This window comes from Cheilinus undulatus, linkage group 5 (genome assembly GCF_018320785.1).
Source record: "Cheilinus undulatus linkage group 5, ASM1832078v1, whole genome shotgun sequence".
In the NCBI taxonomy this organism is placed as follows: Eukaryota; Metazoa; Chordata; class Actinopteri; order Labriformes; family Labridae; genus Cheilinus; species Cheilinus undulatus.
In genome coordinates this window covers 18,143,577-18,167,351 of record NC_054869.1, presented here as the reverse complement: position 1 = coordinate 18,167,351, position 23,775 = coordinate 18,143,577, and the positions used below count along the sequence as shown (strand labels likewise).

The window sequence follows — 23,775 nt, the reverse complement described above, 5'->3', positions numbered from 1 at the left end:
ATGAGAAGGGTCAGCTGCCTAATATGAGAATGGCAACTGCACGTTTACAAGAACCTGGTGCACTTTCCTTGGCCTGATCCAGCTCACCACATACTGGGTGCCCAGGACACGGTGGCTAGTCCAGACCCTGGGGAGGGGGCAGCTGGGAGGATACCTGGAGAGATAGGGCATGGGCCCAGTACAGGCCTGGAGAATGGCCATCAGGAGGCCAGAGAATTACAGGTACAGGACTAAGGTTGATGTGGCGAAGTGCCAAACCACCATATGCTCCCATACCTGACCTAACCTGAACCAGTTGGGCCATTCTCCTCTCTCCTATGCCATCAAGAAGAAATTTTGTCTCATCTGATGTCACTGGACTTTCTCTTTTTCAGACTATTCTTTTAAAATAGTAAAGATGGCCTTGTGTAAAAATACCGGTTCACTAGCTCAACTTGCACCAGCAACCGTGCCATGTTCAAAGTCACTCAAATTACCTTTCTTTAACACTCTGATGCTCCATTTGCACTTGAGCACAACCATTTCTGCACTCCTTAATGCACTGGTTAGTGCCATGCAATGGGCTGATAGGCATTTGTGTTAATAGGGTTGAACAGGTATGCCTAATAAAGTGATGAGTGAGTGTATAGCTCAAAGAAAGTTTAGCCTTTATTTTTTTTTTCTTGGGAGTTTGCTGCAGTGAGATTTTGCCATTTCTTAGGACAGTAAATTAGTCTGCTATGCTTTTAATATCAGTCCTGTTCACACTCTGGGCTCTGGTCTGCTGAGTTAAGCTGTGTCACTGAGTACACAATACATTATTCTCACATTACTGTGTTGACAAATTCACAGTGGCAGGCCAGCAGGCACACCCCACTTAAGGAAACCACAGTTACCAAGTATCAACACAAACACATGAACTCAAGGGCTCTGGCTGGAGAAAAACTAAGGCCTGTGAGTACTCTGAAATGGAAAATATATTTACTACTTCCATAATGTTATTAGAAAAGGGAACATAATATATTGCATTGTTGTGAGTCATTTTTCTATATATTGTTAGTTGAATTTATTTATAAGAAGAAATATTATCCAATTACAGGGCGTGCTTGAAACACAATAGATTATAAACTCATTAAGCAGAGTCTGTAACATGTTTTTTTCCCTTTTAGAGCAGTAGAATGTCGCACAAGTCAAAGGCTTATAAGAATCAAACCAGGTAACTTTTCTTTCTGAATTCCTTTATTTCAATTAAGTTTCTTATGGTGCCCTTGGGTCAGTTATTCTAAGATCTATCTGTATCTTAGAGGTCGATCAGTTCTTTTCCTCCTGTCTGATTGTATCAGATTACAGTTGTGGACCACCAGTGACCTTTTTAACACTGCTGTGAATCAAATTGATCGGATTAATCCTTAATCCACAGCAGTGTCAGGCAGGGTGACATAGACTTCACGGGTCAGGAACAAAGATGAAATGAAAGATCTGGTTTGTAGTGACCTGAGGGCATTAAAGACCAATGGAATCCCCTCTGCATTATTCTTCTGGGCCATCCTGTGATTGTATCTTTTATAATCCCAATCAGCTCTTGTGCTAAAGAAAGTTACAGTGACCTTGTTTGCTACACGATCCATCTATTACCTAAATCAATACTAATGAGATTCTTTACGTTTAGGCCTCAGAGCTTGATTTCTCTTCTCCTGGTCACTTCCTGGTTAAGGTCTGATGTTTTGGAGGCTGGTCTCAGCGGTCAGGAGAGGACCATTGCGGTGCTGCTGGAGCAGGCTTTCAGGATCAAAGAGGAGGTGGCAGCAGGTCTGCAGTCCACCCGGGGCTCCATCCAGGTGGAGGCACTGTCCCGCAAGCTGCTGGAGAATCACATACTGACTATTACACGCATTGTTAAGCAGCTTAGCTTGGACATACAGGTACACCAGTGGGCAGAAAGTGGGGTTAGTGAGCAGGGTAAAATCATTCCCAATTATGGTGGTTCTTTTTTTTTTTAATCTCCTTCTCTGTTCTGTTTTTCCTACTCACCCTTTTATCTCTGTCTCTTTCTTCTCGTCGTCTTTTTTGATGCACAGCACAGACCCACACTCACAACCACAAACTCACAGCTGATTTGATTACACCTGATAGAATGGTGCAGCCGCTGAGCCGAGCCTGCCCTAGTCCTCGTCAACGGCAGCTCGTACACCTTTTGTCTGTATAAGCAGAAAAAGAAGGATGTACACAGTATGTGGTTGGATAAATACTGCAAGTCAAGTACTCACTAACCTCTGAACACTAGTTAGAAGAAACACTGTGAAGTGCTTCAAACTTTGATTCCAAGAATGAAATACTTGAGTGCATGTTGCATTTCAAACGGGCCATTAATGCGATAAGATGCTTTCATTATCAGAAATATGAGATGAATTCCTAAGAGCTTATTTATTCTGCACATGAAGAAGTAATAGACAATGCTGTGAAGTGACTATGCTGCTTAATTAAAGCAAAGAATCACCACAATGTCAATATTTGCACTAATATGATCTCTTTGATGGTGGGTTACCATAGACTCTTTGCACACTTTGATATCCCATATAATAATCATTTCTGCAGGCGATGAGGAAATTCCTGCTGCATTATTTATATTTTGCCACAACTGTATGTATTTTCACACTTACTGCTCAAGGGAAACGAATAACCTTATACACAAGCCCTACCTCAGCTCCAACCAAAAACATTAAAGTATTTTAGAAATGAATTTGTCTGCTCTAAAGTTGTCGACAAAGTAATGTCAGTTACATAAAAATATGAAACATAGTCAGTCATCATCAAGAAAAGGAAGGAATATGGCACATGTGTAAATCTGCCTAGATCAGACTGTTCTCACAAACTGAGTGACCATGCAAGAAGGCAAGTGAGAGAGGCCACCAAGACACTTATGACTACTCTGAAGGAGATACAAGCTTCAGCAGCTGAGGTGGGAGAGACTCTGCATACAAAACTGTTGCTCAGGTTCTTCACCAGTCAAAGCTTTATGGCAGAATGGAAAAAAGAAAGCCACTGTTGAAAAAAACTCCCCACTGTGAAGCATGCTGGTGGCAGCATCATGCTGTGGGGATGCTTCTCAGCAGCCAGCTCCAGAAGGCTTGTAGAGATAAAGGTTAAAATTAATGCAGCAAAACATAGGAATATCCTGGAGAACAACCTTATTCAGTCTGCAAGAGAACTACAGCTTGGGACAAGATTTATTTTCCAGCAAGAAAATGACCCAAAGCATACAGCAAAAGCTACAACTTGAATACCAAACTGAACAATCTGATTTAGATAATTAACTGTCACTCTGGATTTTTAACACTTTTTCTGAAGCTTCTGTGTGGAACATTTGAGTTGATTTTGGCACCGACTATGGACGAAGCAGTTCATTTAGCCTCTTTCCTTATCAATTCCCTGAGAAGTATTTTATTTCTTGCTTTGTTTAACACTCAGACTCATCACTGACTGTGAATCTTTGCCCTGGAAACTGTAAACAACTCTGCTCTGCTCTAACTCAGTACGTCTGTCACCTTCCCCCCAGCAGCGGGGACAGGCTTTGAAAATAACTGAATAGAAATAATCAGTCTTGTTTGCTCATAAGAAAAAGTAATAATTCTGGTCTGTTTCATACCAAAAACATTGCACAGGAGCTCTACCTTGACTAACATATTCTTGTTGCTGGGTTTAATGTGTGTGTGTGATTTACTGCTTTATGCTCCTGTGTGGTATGTGTGGGTTGGCTCTAGTTCATTTAGAGCTGTTTTATAACTGTTATTTTTTTATTGTGCCTGCCAAGAGACTGCAGATGAAAAGTAATGGGTCATGTGGCAACATTTATATACACGGTCCCTTTACAAATAACATTTAAAAATGCCATCTTTGTTCCCATCAGGCCCTGGAGAAACAGATCAAAGAGCGGGACTTGACCACCTCTGGAACTACACTGGCCTTTCAGGAACTGGACCAGAGGAACATGGCCGGCTTTGGAAACCTGAGAGGAAGAGTAGCAAGGTACACAGTCAGATAATGTCTGCAAACACAGAGGTACAAAATAGATCAAATATAAGCCAATACAGCCAATGGCTGCCAAGTGCTGTTAGATTAAAACTCGGTGCAATTATTTAGACCATAGGCTCTCAACCGATCTAGCCTCAGGACCCACCATCATCTCCATAATGAAAATCATGGCCAAATTTTCTGAAAACATTCAAATCTTAAAATGTATTTAATGAAAATGTTTAATGTGAATGATTAATGTTACAATTTGGACCTTTTCAAACATGATTGAAAGTGGATCATTATAGAAGGGGACATGCATATTATCATCCTTTGCTTTAGCATAATGTGCATTTAGGATATTTTCTACAGATTTTGAGAAATTAACACATTCTATTTCTGTATTTCTGTACTTTTGAAGTTTGGTTGTATAAGATACTCAGCAATAGTTGTGGCATTAGCCTCCAGTGATTTCAGTGTATGTTGTCCTTTTAAACATAACCACCACGTAATTTAGCCAAAAACAATGCTGGCTTAATTATATGCTATATCAAAAGATTTTCAAGCATTTTATTTTTTGCCTCTGATCTTGGCACTGTTTTGCAATGCAAACTTTGGCTACTGGCCACATGCTCTTTTGTCTCAGTGTATTTCATAAGCTGTTTCGGTCTGCAGGCTATAACAGACAAAACAACAAACTAAGCTAAAACTAGTTACTTCAGCTCTTTTTTTTCTACTTTAACAGCTGACACAATGATTTCATGAAGTAAAAATATTATCCTACTGACTGTAGCTTGTCTAATTATCTGCCATTAAAAGAATAAAGCAGCATCCATAAACCTTCTTGGATGACAAATTTCCATTCAGCTCTTCTGGTCTGGGTCAGTTTATCCAATTTATCCTCAGAAGGTTGAAGAAGGTCCAGCATTCAGTAAAACAGGGAACTCTGCATGGGTAGTGATGCAGGCTGCAGGCATCTGTGAGTCACTTTCCTCAGATCAGAAATGTCCTGAAGGGTGTTTGAAGTCCCTCTCCTGGCAGCAGTAGCTTTCTGTGTTCCTGGGCATCGACTCACAGTTTGCACAACACCACCACCAGGTTACCTGGGATCCCTCCTGCATATCATGGTCACTCATGTCCAAAATATCGCTCACTTAGTTTTGTTTTAGCTTAGTTTGTTGTTGTTTAAGCTGACAAAGCCTGCAGATCCAAAAAGCTCATCAGATTCGCTTAGGAGGAAGAGCAGGTATCCAGTACCCGAAGCTTGCATTGTAAAATAGTGCCAAACAAAGAGGCTGTCTTGATGAAAAAGTAAAATGCTTTAAAAAATGTTCTTATAGTGCACAACTGAGCCAACATTTTTACCTAAAACTTGTTAAATCATGCTGAGAAAGTATACCAGTCCGAAGTGCAAAGATCTCAGGGGTGCCTGAGGCTTTGTCTGCTCTGAGGATGTCAAAATCAGATTTGCAAATATTAAGTAAAATCCTGATAAATCACTTAATAAACAGTTTATACAGTGGTCTTTTGGTAAGAAAAAACAGTGAAGAGCCACTTCCTTAGGTTTTATCCATGAAACAGTTAAATTGATGTTGATTTTTGGCAGCAATATGACACTATAATTTTTTTGTTCACGTCTTGGGGGTCTCAGCTTGACTTCGACACGAGTAGGGGGGACTCTGAGGAAAAATGGTTGGGAACCACTGCACTAGACCATCTGCGCCAAAATTAGGATTTTAAAAATGTATGCAAATCTAATTTTGACAATATCCGAGCAGACAGAGCCTCATGGTCCCCTTTAGATTTCAGCAGCACCTCTCAGGTCAAGAACCAATGAGCCTATGGTTTATGTAGTTAGTAGGCATTTTGCTGCCATTTTCCCAGGCGCACATTCGTGACCCACTGAAAGCATCTCTGTGACGAACTTTTGTTTTTCTGGCCCACCAGCTGAGAACCACTGATTTAGATGCACATGCAACACTAATGATTAATGTTACTAAGTGACTTCTCACTTGCTCATGTCTCCCTCTGATGACCTGAAATTGTATCCTTCATCCTGCCTGGCAGCTTTATCTGGTCTCACAACCCTCCATCCGTCCTGGCACAAACCTTTAGCTCTCTCACAACTACATAGCAATGCACACAGTTATAATCATTTCCTCCTCACCAGTGTGAAGTTTCAAGGTCTAAACACACTCGAGATTCTGGATCCCCCTCGCTCATTATTTTGTGTCGGTGTACCTCTGTCTTATTACATTAGATTGGACTGCTGAAGGGAGGCTGTCATCTGTTTCTCTTTGCCTCAAAGGACTTCAATTAGACTTTTTACTCTGGAGCTGATCTTCTTTAACTATCCTCACGATGATTGGTCGATACATTTAGTAGACATGCTTATTGGTAAACAAACAGCTGATTTACAGTCCAATAAAGGCAGGAGAACTTACCCTACTCTGTCTAATGACCTCTTGTGTGTGAGTCATAAATAATCAAAGGAGTAAAAGGCTGCAGGTTTTGAGCTGTGTTGGTAAGAAGCTCTTTTAAACACATGCTGTGGTGGACTACATGGAAATAACACAAATTTCACACAGAGCACCTCAGTAATTAGCTGCTGGAATTTATTATTGAACTTACAAAGCATTTTATCACATAGAAAACATTAATATACGCACAGTAACCTTGATGGAGAAAGGAAAGGGAGAATTTACAGACTCAGAGATTAAAGCTTAAATTAAGAACAGGAAGGAAGCGAATGCTGATAACCGTCAGTAAAAACCATGCTTGTTGCATAATCTCAAGATAATGGATGTCACAAGTATTACTAAATATTACTCCATAATCTGCTCATTATATCAAGCGGTAAACAAGTCTAGTTACTGAACTAATGTCCACATTGTCAACCATGTTTATCACCAGGACCCTGCAGTCCAAAAGGCAATCCTTTCAGAGTGCTCCTGTCTTAGGATTTATTTAGGAACATTCTCAGAGCAACTCTGAGCAAGGACAGGACAGCAATTTGACTCTTGGTGAGGAGGCATGGTTGACTTTGTTGCATGGTGTGACGCATTCTTTCAGAAGCTACAACTGCCTGATCCAAAAAAGAGAAAAGATGACATTTAAAAAGTGCGCTCTTACCGGTAATGGGCATAGAAGGACTGTGAAATCATTCCGCTTAGTCAGACGATCTAGTCAGGAATTGTGCTGTCATTTACACTAATTTATAAGGTTAAATATGTTCTCGTATTTAAAAGTACAAAGCCTGCAAAATGTTTCAAAGCACATGCTCCACAAATTCTCCTCTTCACATGCTAGTACAATTATCATCACGTGAAGAGCCTTTAATGAGTGATCACATGCACCTGTAGAGTGATTCACCATACATCCCTTACCTTGCACTGAAGAGTCCAAAATGGACTTAAATGTCTACGTAAAGAATTTTTGTCCATTAAGCCAACTGTGAGACAGTATTATTATTTTTTAAGTTCTTAGAGAACCTTTCTCTATTATCTACTCTGCTTGAGAAACTCTTAAGTCTTGTAAAAATCCTCCTCACTACTCCAACAATTTCTTACTTTAAAATCTCTGTCAAGGGCTAAGATGCCTTGGGAATAAATTTCATCTTTACAAGGACCTAGTCTTAACTTTTAAGAATAATTCTTGAAAAATGTCATAATCCTAGAGCCTAATTCAGACCAATATCATAATGAGACGAATTGAAATGTGCTACTACTTGTGACTGGCACTCTTTTTTATTCACATCACTGCAACTGGAGGAGGTGATATATCATTTCTATAGCGGTCACCCAATTTAAAGTGATTTATATTTCAAGTTACTGCTCATTAAATCTGTCTCAACAAGAAGAGCAATACTGCACATTCTGTGACATGTACATCACATGCATGATGATGTGTTATTGTATTTGACAGAACCTACATTAACAATACCATATGTAAAGAAGCTTATTTCTAATTTGGGGAATTATTCAGGATACAAAGTGAATGTGGATAAAACAGGCACTGGATATAAATAAACTTTCCCAAAGTGTGAAAAATTAAAGTGGCCTTAGGTGGCCTAGTAAAGGCATAAAATACCTTGGTATATTTATCCCCTCATCTTTATCAAATTTATATGATGATAATTATTGTAAAATAATCTGCTGTTTTCGTAATGATTTAGAAATATGGTCTATGCTTCCCTTCTCTCTCTCGGGACTCAATTCAAGGTGTAGAAACATCTCAGCAAAGATGAAGAGAAATAAGAGGAACCTGACCTAAATTTCAAGTGTTTTAGCAAAGAATTTGAATGCATATGTGACATTTCAGTTATTTATTTGATACATTTGCAAAATTGTCTAACATTCTGTTGCCATGATGGGGTACTGAGTGTGGAGATAAATGGGTTTTTTTGTAACTGTAGCATCAGGCAGCAACATAAGGAAAAAGAAGAAAGTGAAGGGGTCTGAATACTTTCTGAATGCACTGCTCTTTGCTAGCTTTGTTTTGTTATAACTAAGATATCTGCTGAAAACAGTATTCCCCACAGGAAAAAGTCAACAGTATTATGCTGTTAACATGCACGGCTGATGGAGGGGGCAGGAGAGTTTACCAGACTGAAGTTTCCATATGAAAAGTTTATTTAAAAAGATAGATGTAATCATTTCCAAAACTCACAGTGGGATTTTATCCAACAAAATATTCTTCTTTGAATAAATACCTGTTGGTATTTAGCCTTCCAAAATGAGATTTCCATTTCCCATTTATCTGCTTGCAATGTTAAAAACCAGCTTGACAAACTGAATCTCAGGCAGCACCATCAGCTGTCCTGATTCGAGCTGCGATGGCTCAGTTCACAAAGCTGTAGCTGTTCCTTACGATATTCCAAAGTGGTCTTGTTTCATTGCAAATCTTTGGTCTTAACTGGGCTTGATAATTTTTAAGAACTCCAGGTGCAGGTGTTAGTATTATAAGTATTAAGGATATGGCCCAAAATCTGGTGACCCAATCTTGTTGTTCACTGGGATGAAACTTCAAATTTGTGTTGTGTGATTCTTATCCTGGTCAAGACAAACAGTCCCAGAAAATGTAAAATGTTCAAAGTCTAAACTCTGAATTCCTGGAAAGCATCAGAGGTCAGCTTCCTTATTTCTTCCCATCTGCCTGTCAGAGTGTCATCCAAACTGTGCATTATTTTCAGTGAAGCACTTTCTTACTCTTTTCTCCAGCGTTTTTCTCATCTTTCATCTTCACACCCATTTTTGACACCCTATCATCCCACTCCTCTAATTCACTGGTTCCCCCTCTGCTTCCTCACCTATTATCTCAGGTGTGATGCCAGCATTGCCAAGCTGAGCGCTGGCGTGATCTCGGGGGAGCAGCAGCTGATTAGACTGCAGCAGGAAGTGACAGAGCTCAGGTCGGCTGTGGACGGATGTCTCAAAGAGCTGAAAGTCAAGGTGAGACGAGGTACATTAAAATTTGCTTGAACTTTGAAAAAGAAACATTACAAATAAGGAAAATGCACATTGATAATGATACACATCATTACTCAGCCACTAAATTTTTCCATTAATTGTTATGAAATTATAATCGGTCAGCCAAAACTCTCATGAAAGGAAGGTAATCCTGTAAGCAAGGCCCACCATAAGGGGGTTTAAAGGGGGGAGCTCTCTGTGTCTCAGCTGCATGGTGACCCATGGAAATCAGCAAAAGCTGTGATAACCATATTTCAGTTTGACCAGTAGCAGAAGCGAACTGAAGCAACTTCTAGGAAACATTTGAACCCAACACTGACCTGTTTTCCAGCCCCTAAAGGATGCAAAGTTGGCTGGGGGGCTAGCTCCAAGGCCGGTGTTTCATATTAATAAATCACCCTAAGGAAAACATTTCTGTTGGCAGGCCTGCCTGTAAGAGATCCCCAGTTTTTAGATGGCCTGCCATAAAACCATCTCATAGATTACTGAATGTATGGCCTCAAATTTGGAGCAGAGATGCATGGTTTCCAGAGGATTATTACTTACCACTTTTGCTAATCTCCTGAAATATCTCTTGAGAGACATGTCTGAGTAAGGTGTATTGTGCCTCAGTCCACACACAGCATCTCTGACAGGGTATGACCCTTTATCTTCCCAAATGCAGTGGTGAGGCATGGATCTTTTTGAGCATAAATTAGGCATAAATGAACCTTTAGTAGTTATTCAGTGGCTCAAAAATGTTTTCTAACTTTTTTAACCCATCCTTGTCCGATGTAGGATTCAAGCTGATATCACTATATTCAACAATGCTGATATCAGTTATGGCAGCAGTTGACTCTGTGGCCTGCCTGAACTATTGCTATATGCTCAGTTTTTGCATCAGTCCATTTTAAATGAGCTTTGGCCCAGAGAAGATGGCGGTGTTTCAGGATCATGGCTTCTTTGCATGACCCAGCTTTAATTTGCATTTGGGAAATGGCATTGTGAACTGTGCTGACAGTGATTCCTGGAAGTGGTCCTGGGCCCATTCATTGATTTCCAGTACAGAACCACACCTATTTTTAATGAAGTGCTACCTGAGGGCCTGAAGATCACCTGCATCCAATATTGGCCTTCAGCCTTGTGCCGTGCACACAGAGATTTCTACAGATTCTCTGAATCTTTTCATGATATTTTGCTCTGTAGATGGTGGGGTATTCAATTTTTAGATGCAGTTTTTTTTTTTGCAAATCAGCGAACCTCCTCCAATCTTTACTTACTAGAGACCCTGCCTCTCTAAAATGCTCCTTATATACCCAGTTATGTTACTGGCCTGTTGCAAAATGCTCCTCCAGCTGTTTTTCATTTGTACTACTTACTTTTCCAGCCTTTTGTTGCCCCCCCCCCCTCTGTTTTGAGATGTGCTACTGCCGTCATTTTCAATGTTTTTCATGAGTTTTCAGTTTTATCAATGGCATTGCAAAATTGGGTTTGTGTCTGTATACTCTGAAAGAAAGTACAGAACTAGAAAAGCACTCGGAGAGCGCAGACCTCTGCCATTAGCCCTAACTCCCAATAGTGAAGAATCCTTTAAAAGATTTGTGGATCCGTGCCCATGTGCCCGCCACCACAGCATTCGCTGATTACTCCCTCCCTGGTGGGGTGGAAACACAGTGAGGCAAAGCATTGGCTTCCCTGTGGGTGTACTGTCATGGTGGAAGCATTGCCAACAGATGCACTGACAGTCTCACCCATGGTCTCACTGGACGACTGGAAGTCATGGCAGAGAGTGAATGTTCCTCTATTCCTCCCAGCATTGTGAGTATTCTCGATACAATTCGCTGTCTTTCTCTCTGTTATGCTCCGACTCGTGTCCTCGACCGGGTGTGCGTCTTTCAAACTCTATAAACTCCAAAACTTTGAATTGAAACACACCAAAAAAATGCTGTTTGGATTGAAGTTACTCATGTCCGCCATCTTCTGGTGTAAAGTAGAAACGGCGCAGACCTCCACCCTAAGCCCTATCTCCCAATAGTACAGAAGCCTTTAAAAAATTCCTGGATCCAGACGGTGATTCGGATCGCTCCCAAATCTAATCAGTTCTTTCTTATGCCATTTCTGCCATTTCCTGAAAATTTCATCAAAATCTGTCTACAACTTTTTGAGTTATATCGCTAATGAACAAACGAACACACAAACAAACAAACGAACCCACCCGATCACATAACCTCCTTGGTGGAGGTAAATATGTACAATATGATTGCTGAGTACAAAACAATCCATCTGCATCTGTATGCATTTCAGATGTAAAGCATGAGTCTCAATGGTGTGAACGAAGAGCTGAGAACAACAAACCCAGAGGGGGTTTGACTCAATGCTGAAATATTTGATATCTGCTAGATTGACATTTTGAATGCTGCACATTTACATTTAAGATGAACTATCAGACAACAAATTCCCATCAACAGCAGCTAGTTTTTGTGCTTTTTAGCAAATGTTTACTGGAGACAAAATCAAGATAATAAACATTGAATATTTTTACCTGTTAAAGGTGAGCTCAGTTATCACTTAAATGCCTAGTTACTGATTTAAAGCCCTGCTATTATGGCTGTAGACTCTTTAATCTTGTTCTGAAATATATTCAATTATGCTGCATTACACTGAAAAGCAACACTATTCTAATCTGTATCCCTCCCCTGTTAATATACAGAGTAGAGCCAAGGATTTATATAAATGTTGCAGCCCCACATTAAGGAGTAATTGCCTCCTTTTTGGAATTATTAGGTATAAAAGAGAGCTTACATCTATTTTAATGCTATTGGTATGATGGAAAGAATAATGTCACAATACAAATGGGGGTGTATTTTACTATTTATGCTTACAAAGATGGCATGTAATTCAGAGCCTACTTCTGCTGAGTGCAGCGGACCTTACTGAATAAACTCAGAGGTGCAATAACAACCACAGAAAGGAGGAAGTGAGATGTAAAATTAATTCCAAAAACAGAAAGCAAGGGTTTCCCCAGTCCATCAACAGTGATCAAATTCTCTTTATACACAGAAACATAAAAAATAGTAAAACCCTGGATTAGGAGACACGTCACGTAATGCTCTCCATCACTTTACTCCATCTTAAGCTCACCCAAACTGCTGTCAACAAACACTCTCCCTGATTCAGCCTGAGCTCTGTTCTCCTGGTGAAGTAAATCATGGTGATGGCAGCACATTAGACGCGGAGCACTGGTCTAGCACGTACCATAAAGATAATTGAAAAGGCGGAGAAAGTGGGTCACACTGTGGGTGTTCCAAGTCCTGACTGACCGGAGGGTTGGCGTAGAGGCTCAATCTGCCTGAGTCAGCAGACACCACAAAGGTTAAAGATCAGCAGAGGGAGGCATTAGGAGAAGATCCTCCATTGTAAAGCACGTTTGTGTGGGATTTCCTTTTTTTCTTCCTAGATTTATCATGACCTGGGGAGGCTGGAGGCCTCAGCGTCAGAGCGTTATCAGGGTCAGAAGTGCACCACGTCTGATCTGCAGGCACAGGTTAAACAACTAGATGACAGGTAAGCTTACTGATTAAAGAGTGAGCACATCCCGTTAATCCAATTCACCTGACTGTTATGAATGGTTAAATATTGAATTACAATTATGAAACCTATGTTTTAAGGTAATTTACAGCTATAAAACATTCAGACACTTAAAGCTTTATCATGATATCTGTAGGAAAATGTTTATTTATTCTTAATGTAAAAACAAAATGTTTGAACTCGTGTTCACAGTTAAGTCTGATCCTGCACAACTCCATTATACAAAAAAGCAACAGACGTTTCCTGTATGTAACTTATGCTTTGCGATAAAAACAAGAACATACAAAGAAACAAGAATTTTTCACCAGCACACTGTGAGGAAAGTAATCCCTTACAGCAATGAGTTGATCTTTTAAAATGGAAAACAATACTATTGTTTCATAATTTTGGGGCACCTGACATTGATGAACTCTTGGAATTTTCCTTATTGTTCACCCTTTGTTGCAAGGCACAGATTTAGGGAAGGCTATAAACATTTTCTGCTACACTGAAGGTTCCCAAGAGCACAATGGCCTCCATAATTCTCAAATGGAAGAAGTTTGGCACAACCAGGACTCTTCCAAGAGCTGGTTGCCTGGCAAAACTGAGCAATCTGGGGAGAAGGTCCCTGGCAAGAGAGGTGACCAAGAACCTGATGGTCACTCTGACTGAGCTCCAGAGATTCTGTGTGGAGATGGGACAAAGTTCAAGGAGGACAATCATCAGTCCAGCCACTACCAATCTGGGCTTTATGGCAGAGCAGCTAGACAAAAGCCTCAGTGCTAAACACATGAAAGCCAATTTGGAGTTTGTAAAAAGCACACGAAGGACTCTCAGACTGGGATAAACAATATTCTTCGATCTGGTAAAACCCAGATTGAACCGTTTGGCCTCAATTCTTAATGCTACACCAGGAGGAAACCAGGCACCACTTATCACCTGCCCAATACCATCCCAACAGTGAAGCATGGTGGTTTCAGCATCATGCTGTAGGGGTGTTTTTTAGCAGCAGGGACTGGGAGACTGGTCAAGGTTGAGGGAAAGCTGAATGGAGCAAAGTACAGAGATATCCTCAATGAAAACCTGTTCCTGTTCTTTCGAAGAAGATTGATCTTCTAACATGACGATGACCCTAAGCACAATTCTGTGAATATCCTAGAGGGGCCTTACCTTGCAAAGCAGATGGATACGCCCGTTTCCTTGTTTCTCACTGGCGAATCCATCTTGCAAAGCTCCCGCCTGAACCGTTTTGGCCTGGTTAGAAAGTGACAGGACCAATCAGCGACGAGGGGCAGTACTTTCAGGCACAGCAGAGTCGTGACGTAAACAAGCAGCAGCAAGAGCTGGTGCAGTTATGGAGGAAGAGATTAGTGTGGATGCTGCTAAAGCACCAGTTTTATCGGAACTTGACAACATTTCTTCGTTAAAAGAAGAACAAAGAACAGCAGTGAGTTGTTTTCTTTTCGAAAATGACAAAAGTCCAGTACTTACATGTCTATACTCGATAGCAGCTACGTCACGTGTTTTGTTGCTCTTAGAGATGTGACAGACAGAACGTTCATCCAATCACGCTACAAGTTTTTCCAAACTCAGCTTTTTCTCAAACGTTTCCTATTGAAGCCATCCCAGATGGATGTGTGAAACAAATCCATGCGTGGTGTGTCAGGCGTGTCAGGTTAAGAGGGGCCCAGCCAGAGCTCTGACTTGAACCATGTTGAACATCTCTGGAGAGACCTGAAAATGACTTTCCACTGACATCCAACCCCATCCAACTTGACTGAGCTTGAGAGGATTTGCAAAGAGGAATGGCAGAAAATCCCCCAATCCAAGTGTGCAAAGCTTGTTGTGTCATATTCAAAAAGACTCAAGGCTGTAATTGCTGCCAAAGCGCAAAAGGGTCGAGATCTTATGTCAATGTGATATTTCTTTTTTTAATAAATTAAAAAAATAAAAATTTTATTTCAGCCAGTAATCTCACGTAGAAGTTTGTTTAACCATTTATTATGCAACATATTATGTTTGGCGCCAGGCTCCGATTTAATCACTCCTAACAGATTTTACATGCAGAATTTGAGGAGTGATAATATAACAGCTTTAACCCCAGCCGGAGCCAACAGGTAGATGCTGGGGTGGAGGAGGGTTGCAAGCAAGAGCACAGCGGTAATCCAGGCGCAGCGTTGCAGCAGAGGAAGAGAAAGGAAATCTCGCAGCTTAAATAGCCAACTAGTTTAGGAGGATGTGGGTCATGTGATTTGATTAAGATGCATGTCAGGTGTGAATGATTGACTCGAGATTCTGGCAGAGCTAACTCGCAGGCTTCATTTCATGTTTTCACTTTGTCATTACGGGAAAATGAGTGTAGATTAATGAGAGAAAAAATGAGTGAAAGGGGTCTGAACACTGTCTGAATGCACTGTATAATCACTGTATTATAATGATATTAATATTACTGTGGCTACCTTAATTGTACTGTATTACCTCTTAGAGTATCTCTCCATTTTATATGTAATGGCATCAATTTAAATAGTATCATAAGATTTTGGATTATGTTGTAAATTTTATGGAACTGAACTGTGTTGTAGAGTATCTTACTGTAAGGTTTCCTGTCAGATATTGTATTATAAGGTATTTTTTGTAAAATATCATGCTATAAAATATTGTATTGCATCCATATGTATCTTATTGAAAGGTTTGTATTGCCAGGTACCATATTGTGTTGTATATTGTATCATGTATCATATCATACTGCATCACATTGAAAGTGAGCTACTTTGCAATTTCCAATCCCATGTGTCACAGCATCCAAACATATCCTGTATCAAACATGCTCCTTGTATCTGGGCAGAATAAGTATCATTTTCTTGCTTGATTTTCTTTTTATAGCGGCGTCTTTAGCTGATTTTTTTATTCCCGTCTTCTTGCTGCTCAGACCAACATAATATAAACAAGTCTGAATAATTAATTTTTGTATAATATTATACTGTCATCCTTAACTCTCTAAAGTTGTTTCAAGCTGTGCTTCCCAGAGCCAAGACTGTTTCAAAATATCGATGCCAGAGGCAGAGAAAGGCTGTTAGTTCTTTTGATTTAAAAACACAGCTGATAAATGACCTCAAATAGCAGAAAATATAAAATGAATCATGCAGTTTTACCACGGGGCAAATAAGCTCAGAGAGAAACTAATGATGAATTCCCTCTGTTTAGTACTATTGGTGATGTTTGATGGAAAACTGGATGCTGATTACTGGAAAATGTGTAGGAAAGTCACGCTGTCTGTGTTTCTGAAGTGAGTAGAGTTAGATTAAAACTCGTAAGTGATATTTTCTCCTGTTTGTTGCTCCATCCACCTCTTTTTTGTGCTGCCAAACCATTGAAAAGTACAGAGCTGATTTCAGACAGCTCTTAGCTTTTGGTTTACTAAGGGAAGTTGGAGGATTTCACATAGTCTTGTCTCTCAGTCTTTAAGCTCTGAACAAAAAAAAGATGTACAGTTAAATCTTCTGTCGGGTCATTTTTGATTTAAGCATTTAGATCCCAAAAGTCTGGAGCCACACTACTGACAAACATATCCAAACAGAATACAAAGAGGAGTTTGATTCCCATTATTTGGAACCAAGTCTGTATGCAACTTTCTTCCTCTTTGGTCACATCAGGCAAAACAAAAGATGTAACGTCGCTGACAGTTTAGAATTCAAGTTCCCTGCTTACAGATACCCACACCCACAGCAAGTCATTTAGTCAAAGGACTTCTCACTTCTCTTGACTATCTTTCCCTCCTTGGTGTCTGTCAGAGCAACAGTTCTGCTCGTTGTAATCCTCACAGAACAAAGACAAAAGACAAAAGAGCTAAATCTGTACTTCCAGCCAAGCTAAAAAAGGAAAAGAAAAATCAACTCTGATAATAGAGAGTTGTTTGACCTTCATGGAGGCATGCAGATTATGAAACACCTCCGACACGTGCAAATCAGCCGCCCTGTTGTCTAGCAAACAACTGTCACCATTAAGCAGATAGATGAGATATCTCTGAGGTGTCTGATTTGCACTGAGGACACACACATAAAGTCCCACCATGTGCCTCATTGATTTTCTCATTAAGGGAGAACATCTAAGATTGAAAGAACGAGAGGAAAGGTCGATTGAACTGAAGTGCCGATATGTTTTATGTATAGTAGAGACATTTTTACCCTGGAGAGAAATTCATGAAACAGCTCAGTACTGCACCCACACTGTATCAGGCTGTAGTACAGTGTGGGTGCTGTATACTACAATACATCCCACACAATATTTCACTCAGCATGGCCTGTTTTAGAGATTTTATCTAGGACATTTTTACACTGTTTACCTGATAGGTTTGTGAGTAATATGAACTACTTATAGCTTAAGAAACTGATACCTTTAAAGACTAAAATCAAGTGTTTCTTAGCCAGGGGCGACACAAACTATCAATACAGAAGTACATTATCATCCTGATTTTTTACATACAATTGGGTGGTATTCAGTTCTTCTTATCACCAGATGATTAAATATCCCTGCTGTTTGTCAGTGGCATGTAATTAGGTATGGGTGCTTTTAAGTGGAATTAGCTGATTGGCCAATTCTCCATTGCAATCTCTGCCATCAGTGTGTGAATGGAGAGTGGAGCGGAAGGGTGTGAATGGGCAGGTGTGACCCATGGTGTAAAAGCACTTTGAGTAGTCAGATGACTAGAAAAGGGCTATACAAGCTCTAGTCCACTGACCATTTTTACCACCTCTTTGCATTGAGATTGCCTCCAATGAGGACAAGTCTCATTTTTCCTGAGAGGGAGATGCTGCCCCACACCATCGCATGGCCTCCACCAAAAGATGTTACTCTACCGATGCAGTGATCACAATAGTAGTGTCCTCCACGTCTTCTCCACACTTTGACCCCATGATTCAACTGGCATAGGCAGAAGCTCAAAACAAGAGTCAGTAGCAACAGCAGAATAAGCTGTTTGGCATTGGTAAAGAAGATTTGTTTGTTTTCATGGGCAGAACCCACATAGTCAGCTATGCTGCTTACCTCACAAATGCATGTTCCTTACAAATGTGGCACCATTTAAAGAGAGATAAACAGGCTTTCCAAGGGTATAAGATTTATAATCAAGAAGCAATGTTACAATAAAGAAACAATATACCAAACACAAATGTCCTTACTTTTTATGCTAAATTTATTTAATCAACAATTATGCACTCTGAGCATACATAAGAATAAACTTGTTTACATGTGTGACTCATCCTTTCAGCTTCCTGTCTTTTTTAATGAGTCTGTGTGTGTCTTTGCTTGTACAGTGACAGCACATAACCACAGAGTAACGGCTTTGTGCCTGCTGAAGCTGCTATCCAGCTAACCAAAAACATCAGCTCTACTGCTGTGTCAGTCTCACCTCTAATTAACAAAGACATAATGTGCCTCTAAGCAGGGTTTGGTGAACATCAGTATTGATTTATGATTGACTTTCTCTTTTCACAATCGAGACGTATTAGTACAAAGGCTAAGAGGAGCCAATAAAATATTGGCTAAAGAAACAAACACTTTCTTATTCATTGCCAGGGAGCAGGTTATGCCAATAAGGAGCTTTGTACAATGATGATGCATTTATCAAACATCTTCTATTCAATCCTAATTACAGCATTTCCTGTATCTACTTTAAATAATCTGTTAAACTGAACTGTAACTGAAATGTATTTTCAAAGGAAATATTATTGTGTTTTTTTCAATCCTTTTTTCTCATGGCTTTGCAGGATCTCTGTAGGTCTAAAGGAAGCAAAAGAGCAAAGAGATTCACTGAGGAAGTGGACAGAGCAACGGCTGAGCACCTCCACTGAGCGCTGCACACAACAGCTTAACAAAATGGTATGTACTGAAGAAGACAGGATTTAAGAAAACATACATCTAACTATTAGCAGCCTTCATGGAAATGGATGAATGAGTTGATTTAATGTCCTGTACTGCCACTGCTGCCATGTTTTTACACAGCTGTGTTGTGAGGGTCTGCAAAGAATGACTGTTCTGTGTATTCTGTTTAAATGTGCTTGGTTTAGTCACACCTACGGAGCTGTGATTCAGCTGAAAAATAAACTGCTACTTAACTTTAAAAAAAGGAACCAAGTGAAGAGAGGGAACAGATGGCGAGAAATCTGCAGAAGGTTACAGGGGGGGTTTACATGGGTGAGTTATGCAGGATGGTTAATGAGACATAGGGGTTGAGCATGAATATGAGGATTAAATTCATGTAATCAACTCTGAGCAGTGGTATAATTGGAACTTTTTTGTCATTACACTACATGTTTGTTCTTTCACTTTAAATAACAAGATAGTAAAAACTAAAGACCTAAGGCACTGAACATCCCCAGGAGTTCATTTAAATCCATCATCAAGAAATGGAAAGGAATATGGCACATGTGTAAATCTGCCTAGATCAGGAAGCACAGTGGTAGCAGCATCACGCTGTGGGGATGCTTCTCAGCAGCTGGCCATGGAAGGATTATAAGGGTAAAAAAAATGCATCAAAATATAGGAAAATCCTGGAGGGCAATTGTGTTCAGTCTGCAGAAGAACTATGGCTTGGGAAAATATTTATTTTCCATCAAGATTTAATGTTGCATAAAATCAAAATTCATATGCTTTAAATTTTTAAAGGACAAACGTTGCAAGCATCACTTTAAATCCAGATTTAAAGGCTTGTAGAAAGATTTGAATGCAGTTTAAGTATTAAACCTAAAACCTCTAAAAAACTGTTTTTCTGTTTCTTTTTAAAGATTGAATCAGTATCTATATTAGCTGACCGGCTCTGTGCTCTGGAGGCCCGCATGAAACAGTGTGAGACCCAGCAGGAACAGACCCACCGCAGACTGGTCGACCTGCTGAAACGCCATGAAACCAAACTAACGAAGAGCATTACCTCAGTGGAGAGCGACCTTCATCAGGAGCTGCAGCTGCTCAAACAGGAATCCCACAAAGGTGGGCGATCCCCATCTGTCAGCAGAGAGTAAACAGACACATACTGATATTTAACATTTACGTCAAGGAAACAAACACTAAAAATATTCATAATCCGAAAACAAGGGTAAAAGTAGTTTTAAATTCAAAACAGCACACTGCTTGACTGATGGGATAAATGTTTTTTGCTCCCATTTAAAAGCTTAATGTCCTTAATGACAACAGTCAGTGACTGGGTGATGACATCTTAATTTTATCATAAGAAACATAAATCTTGACATGAGGGCAGCGGAACACGCATACAAAGGGCAATGCAGAAGCTTTTTCCCTCATAAGTCATGGTCCCAAAGTGTAAAGTTTGTATTAGAGATGTTCCTAGTGACTTATTTCATTGTTTTAAACAGAAACTTAAATTGAGACTACAGGACTAGTGAGAAAACACTGCCTTGTCCAGTCATTGTTAAGATGAGCTGTGTTAACTTTTAAGACTGAGTGGGATCAGTGTTGATAATGCCATAATGCTTTTCACCCGTTCCTCCTTTGCAGCTTATGCTACATGTTTTTGTAGCTGTTGTGCATTGCTGAGTAGTTATATACTAGTATAGCCAATCTGCACTGCTCCTATGAAGACCCATCTGTTTATTGTGCTGCTCAGAGTCAGAGTCAGAGTGACAGCCCCATCTAGTGGCAAATGACTGTGTTACAGCTCAGACACAACATTTTACAACATTATGGGCCTACATAACTTGACATGCCAGATGGATGTGTGAAGCACATCCATCTGGGAAAGCCCTAATAGGAAACGTTTAGGAAAAGGCAGAGGCTTTGAAAAAAACTCGGAGTGTGATTGGATAAACGTTCTGTCTGTCACATCTCTATGGGCCAATCAGAGCAACAAAACACGTGACATAGCCGCTATCGAGCTGCGCGTGCGCAGCTACTGAGGAATAACACAAAACATGGCAACTATAGACATGTAGGTAATAGACTTTTGTCTTTTTTGAAAAGAAAACAACTCACTGCAGTTCTTTGTTCTTCTTTAAATGTCGTCAAGTTCTGATAAAACTGGTGCTTTAGCAACATCCATGCTAAGCTCTTCCTCCATAACTGCACCAGCCACTTGCTGCTGCTTGATTACGTCACGACTCTGCCGCACCTGAAAGTACTGCCCCTCATTGCTGATTGGTCCTGTCACTTTCTAATCAGGCCCAAATGGCTCAGATGGGAGCTTTGCAAGATGGATTTGCCAGTGAGAAACAAGGAAACAGGCATATCCATCTGATTTGCAAGGGCCTGCTTAGGGCCTACACTGATAAAAAATATTAATAACTTTTAAAAAGTCCATTTAAATAAATAATATAGGTGAATGGGACAGGAAATTATCCATCAAAAATTACGATAAAAATATATATGCATGTACTATTGCCAATGTTTATGTGCATTTTAGATGTATGCAAGAGTTTGCCTGCAATCTCTAATATTTGAAACCAATAAATCACTCATTATTAGGTCCCCTGGGATTAGTTTTACTTTGTCATGGTATCTTTATCATTTGATCTTTACTTAAAAACTCCAGTAGTGTGATAAGAGTGGAAATGAGAGTGACAACACATAGGAAGTAAGTGAGCAAAATGGCAGCTGTAATCACAGCATACACAAATAAGACTTTATTTATTTTACTTTAATATTTTAATCAAGATCAGACCTGATTATAAGTATCGGATATTAATTGAATTTGGGGGGTGCCTAAACCTTTAAATGGCAGTTTACGTGTAAACCCTGATATTTATTTATGTACAAAAAATGTGACATTTTTTATACTATGCAAATTGATGTAACAATAATTGGGGATTATTACAGCCATTAATATGTTCATCATGACCAACAACTTGCATTTTAATGTTCTGTTTTTTAATTAAATAGTAATTAAATAGGTCGTTACCCTCAGGGTATAGGTGGCCAAAAATGAATGCCATACATAAATCGCAGTAAAAATAATACTTTTTTCCCCCACCTTTTTTGCACTTTTTGCCTTATTTTTTAATCAAGATCAGACCTGATCATAAATATCAAGCACTGTTTAAATTCTTTTTTTTAATTTGAAATTTAAAATGCCAGCTTTTTTAATTTTAAATGCCAACTTAAGTGCAAAACCCCCTGATTTTGTAAAACAAACAAACAAAAGAAAAAAAGAAGAAGAAAAAGAAAAGAAACATTTTTATATACTATATCATGTAAATTGAATTTCCTTGAATGGGATTATCACAGCCTTAAATATGTTAATAATGAGCTGAAACATTGATTTTTATGCATTTTTTAATTTTAAGATTTTAATACAATATTACAATTTGAATGAAAAACAGGAAAAACTGCAAATTTGAAGAAATAACACCAGAATGCCATTAAAACCAAAACGTTTTATTGGCTTTCAATGGGGCAAGTTTGGTCACCAACACCCTACAAAAAGTTTACAGAGCTTATTATTGACCCATTACAGATTCTGATCTTGAAACTTCAAAATAATATTGAATAAAAACCTTTTCCCTTCAAAATGCATGTTGTTAGCATCAACGTAGTCAAAATAATAAAGAAAAAAAAAAGATCAAAAAAGATGCAAATTGTCTCAACACCCTCTATGGGTTAGTCATGTAAATCACTTGTCAGTGTGAGTTTTCATAGTTTAGGGATGTGGAACTGCCTTATTATTATTTCATTATTATTAGAACAAAAATAAACCTGATTAGAGGCAGGACAGTTGCCGTTTCCCCTTGTATTCAGGCTAGCCACACACTATCTAACAGCTCCTTAATGCAAAAGAAAATTAGAAAATAATTGTTTCATTAAAATTATAACCAGATTAAATTACATGGAAGTGTCTTAGAGCTACTTTATGGTGGATAAAGCTCAGGAAAACGCTGTGTTCCAGAAACTTTCCAGTGCAGCAGCTCAGCTCTGCTTCAAGCTGCTGTTGACCTTCATCTCCATCTGGGCACTCATTTCCCAAGAGTCCTGGCACAAGATCTCAGACTTTCCCCACTTTTTCTGTCAACCTCTCTCAGCCCCCAGTTCTTATTAAAGCATACTGATAAATGAAAAAAGAGCCAAGGTCTCCCTCAGTAAATAAACGCAGGGGTAAACTACTCTATGAATCACGGCTCAGCTGCTGATGTCAGTGCAAGAGAGTCATCGCTCTATTTTAAGTATAGGATGAAAAGATGGAAGGAGAGGGTGATAAAGGGAGAAAGCAATACATAATTGATGAGTGCCGTAAATATTCTTTGCAAGAGAAGCGGGTCATTGGACAGAGAAGAGGAGAGATTTAATATCCTATCATTGTGAGAGGAAAGTTCATCTCTTCACCACAGTTCACAGCCGCAGAATATGATAACTGAGTACATATGATATTACCAAATACTTTTATTTTAGGCTGCTGGTCTGGTTTACACAGTGAAGTCAAGATAACTGATGAGTAAGACAAAGGACAGTATTCAAAGGCTAATATAATGAAATTAATTTTACAACATAATAACTACAAAACCTAATAAATAAATAGTTGTATAAAAGACCAAAATAACCAGTTAATTCCAATGTAAGCCCTCAATCAATCAACGGTAACACTGACACAATGATAACGTCTGCTGATCCTTTGCACACCCTGCTTTCTCTTTCCTCAGGTTTCCTGTCTGTGCATGATGCCGTTGAGTCCCTGAGGCAGATAGGTGACATCAAGTCCCAGCTCAACAAAAAAGAGCTTCAGAGGGATTTTAGGCTCAACAATAGCAAGGTGACAGACCTTCATGGTCTGTAA

At 39.5% G+C, this 23,775-nt stretch overlaps 1 protein-coding gene across 1 annotated transcript; it reads left to right on the top strand.

Annotated features, from left to right (window-relative positions):
* The first annotated feature begins 807 nt into the window (after positions 1–807).
* On the top strand, positions 808–23,775 carry fam81b (family with sequence similarity 81 member B). Its single transcript, XM_041788638.1, has 9 exons — positions 808–933; positions 1,149–1,195; positions 1,694–1,901; positions 3,887–4,005; positions 9,311–9,440; positions 12,895–13,001; positions 18,770–18,881; positions 19,787–19,988; positions 23,642–23,775. The coding sequence occupies exons 1-9, from the start codon at positions 895–897 to the stop codon at positions 23,773–23,775; spliced, it is 1,098 nt and encodes a 365-aa protein (XP_041644572.1). The 5' UTR covers positions 808–894.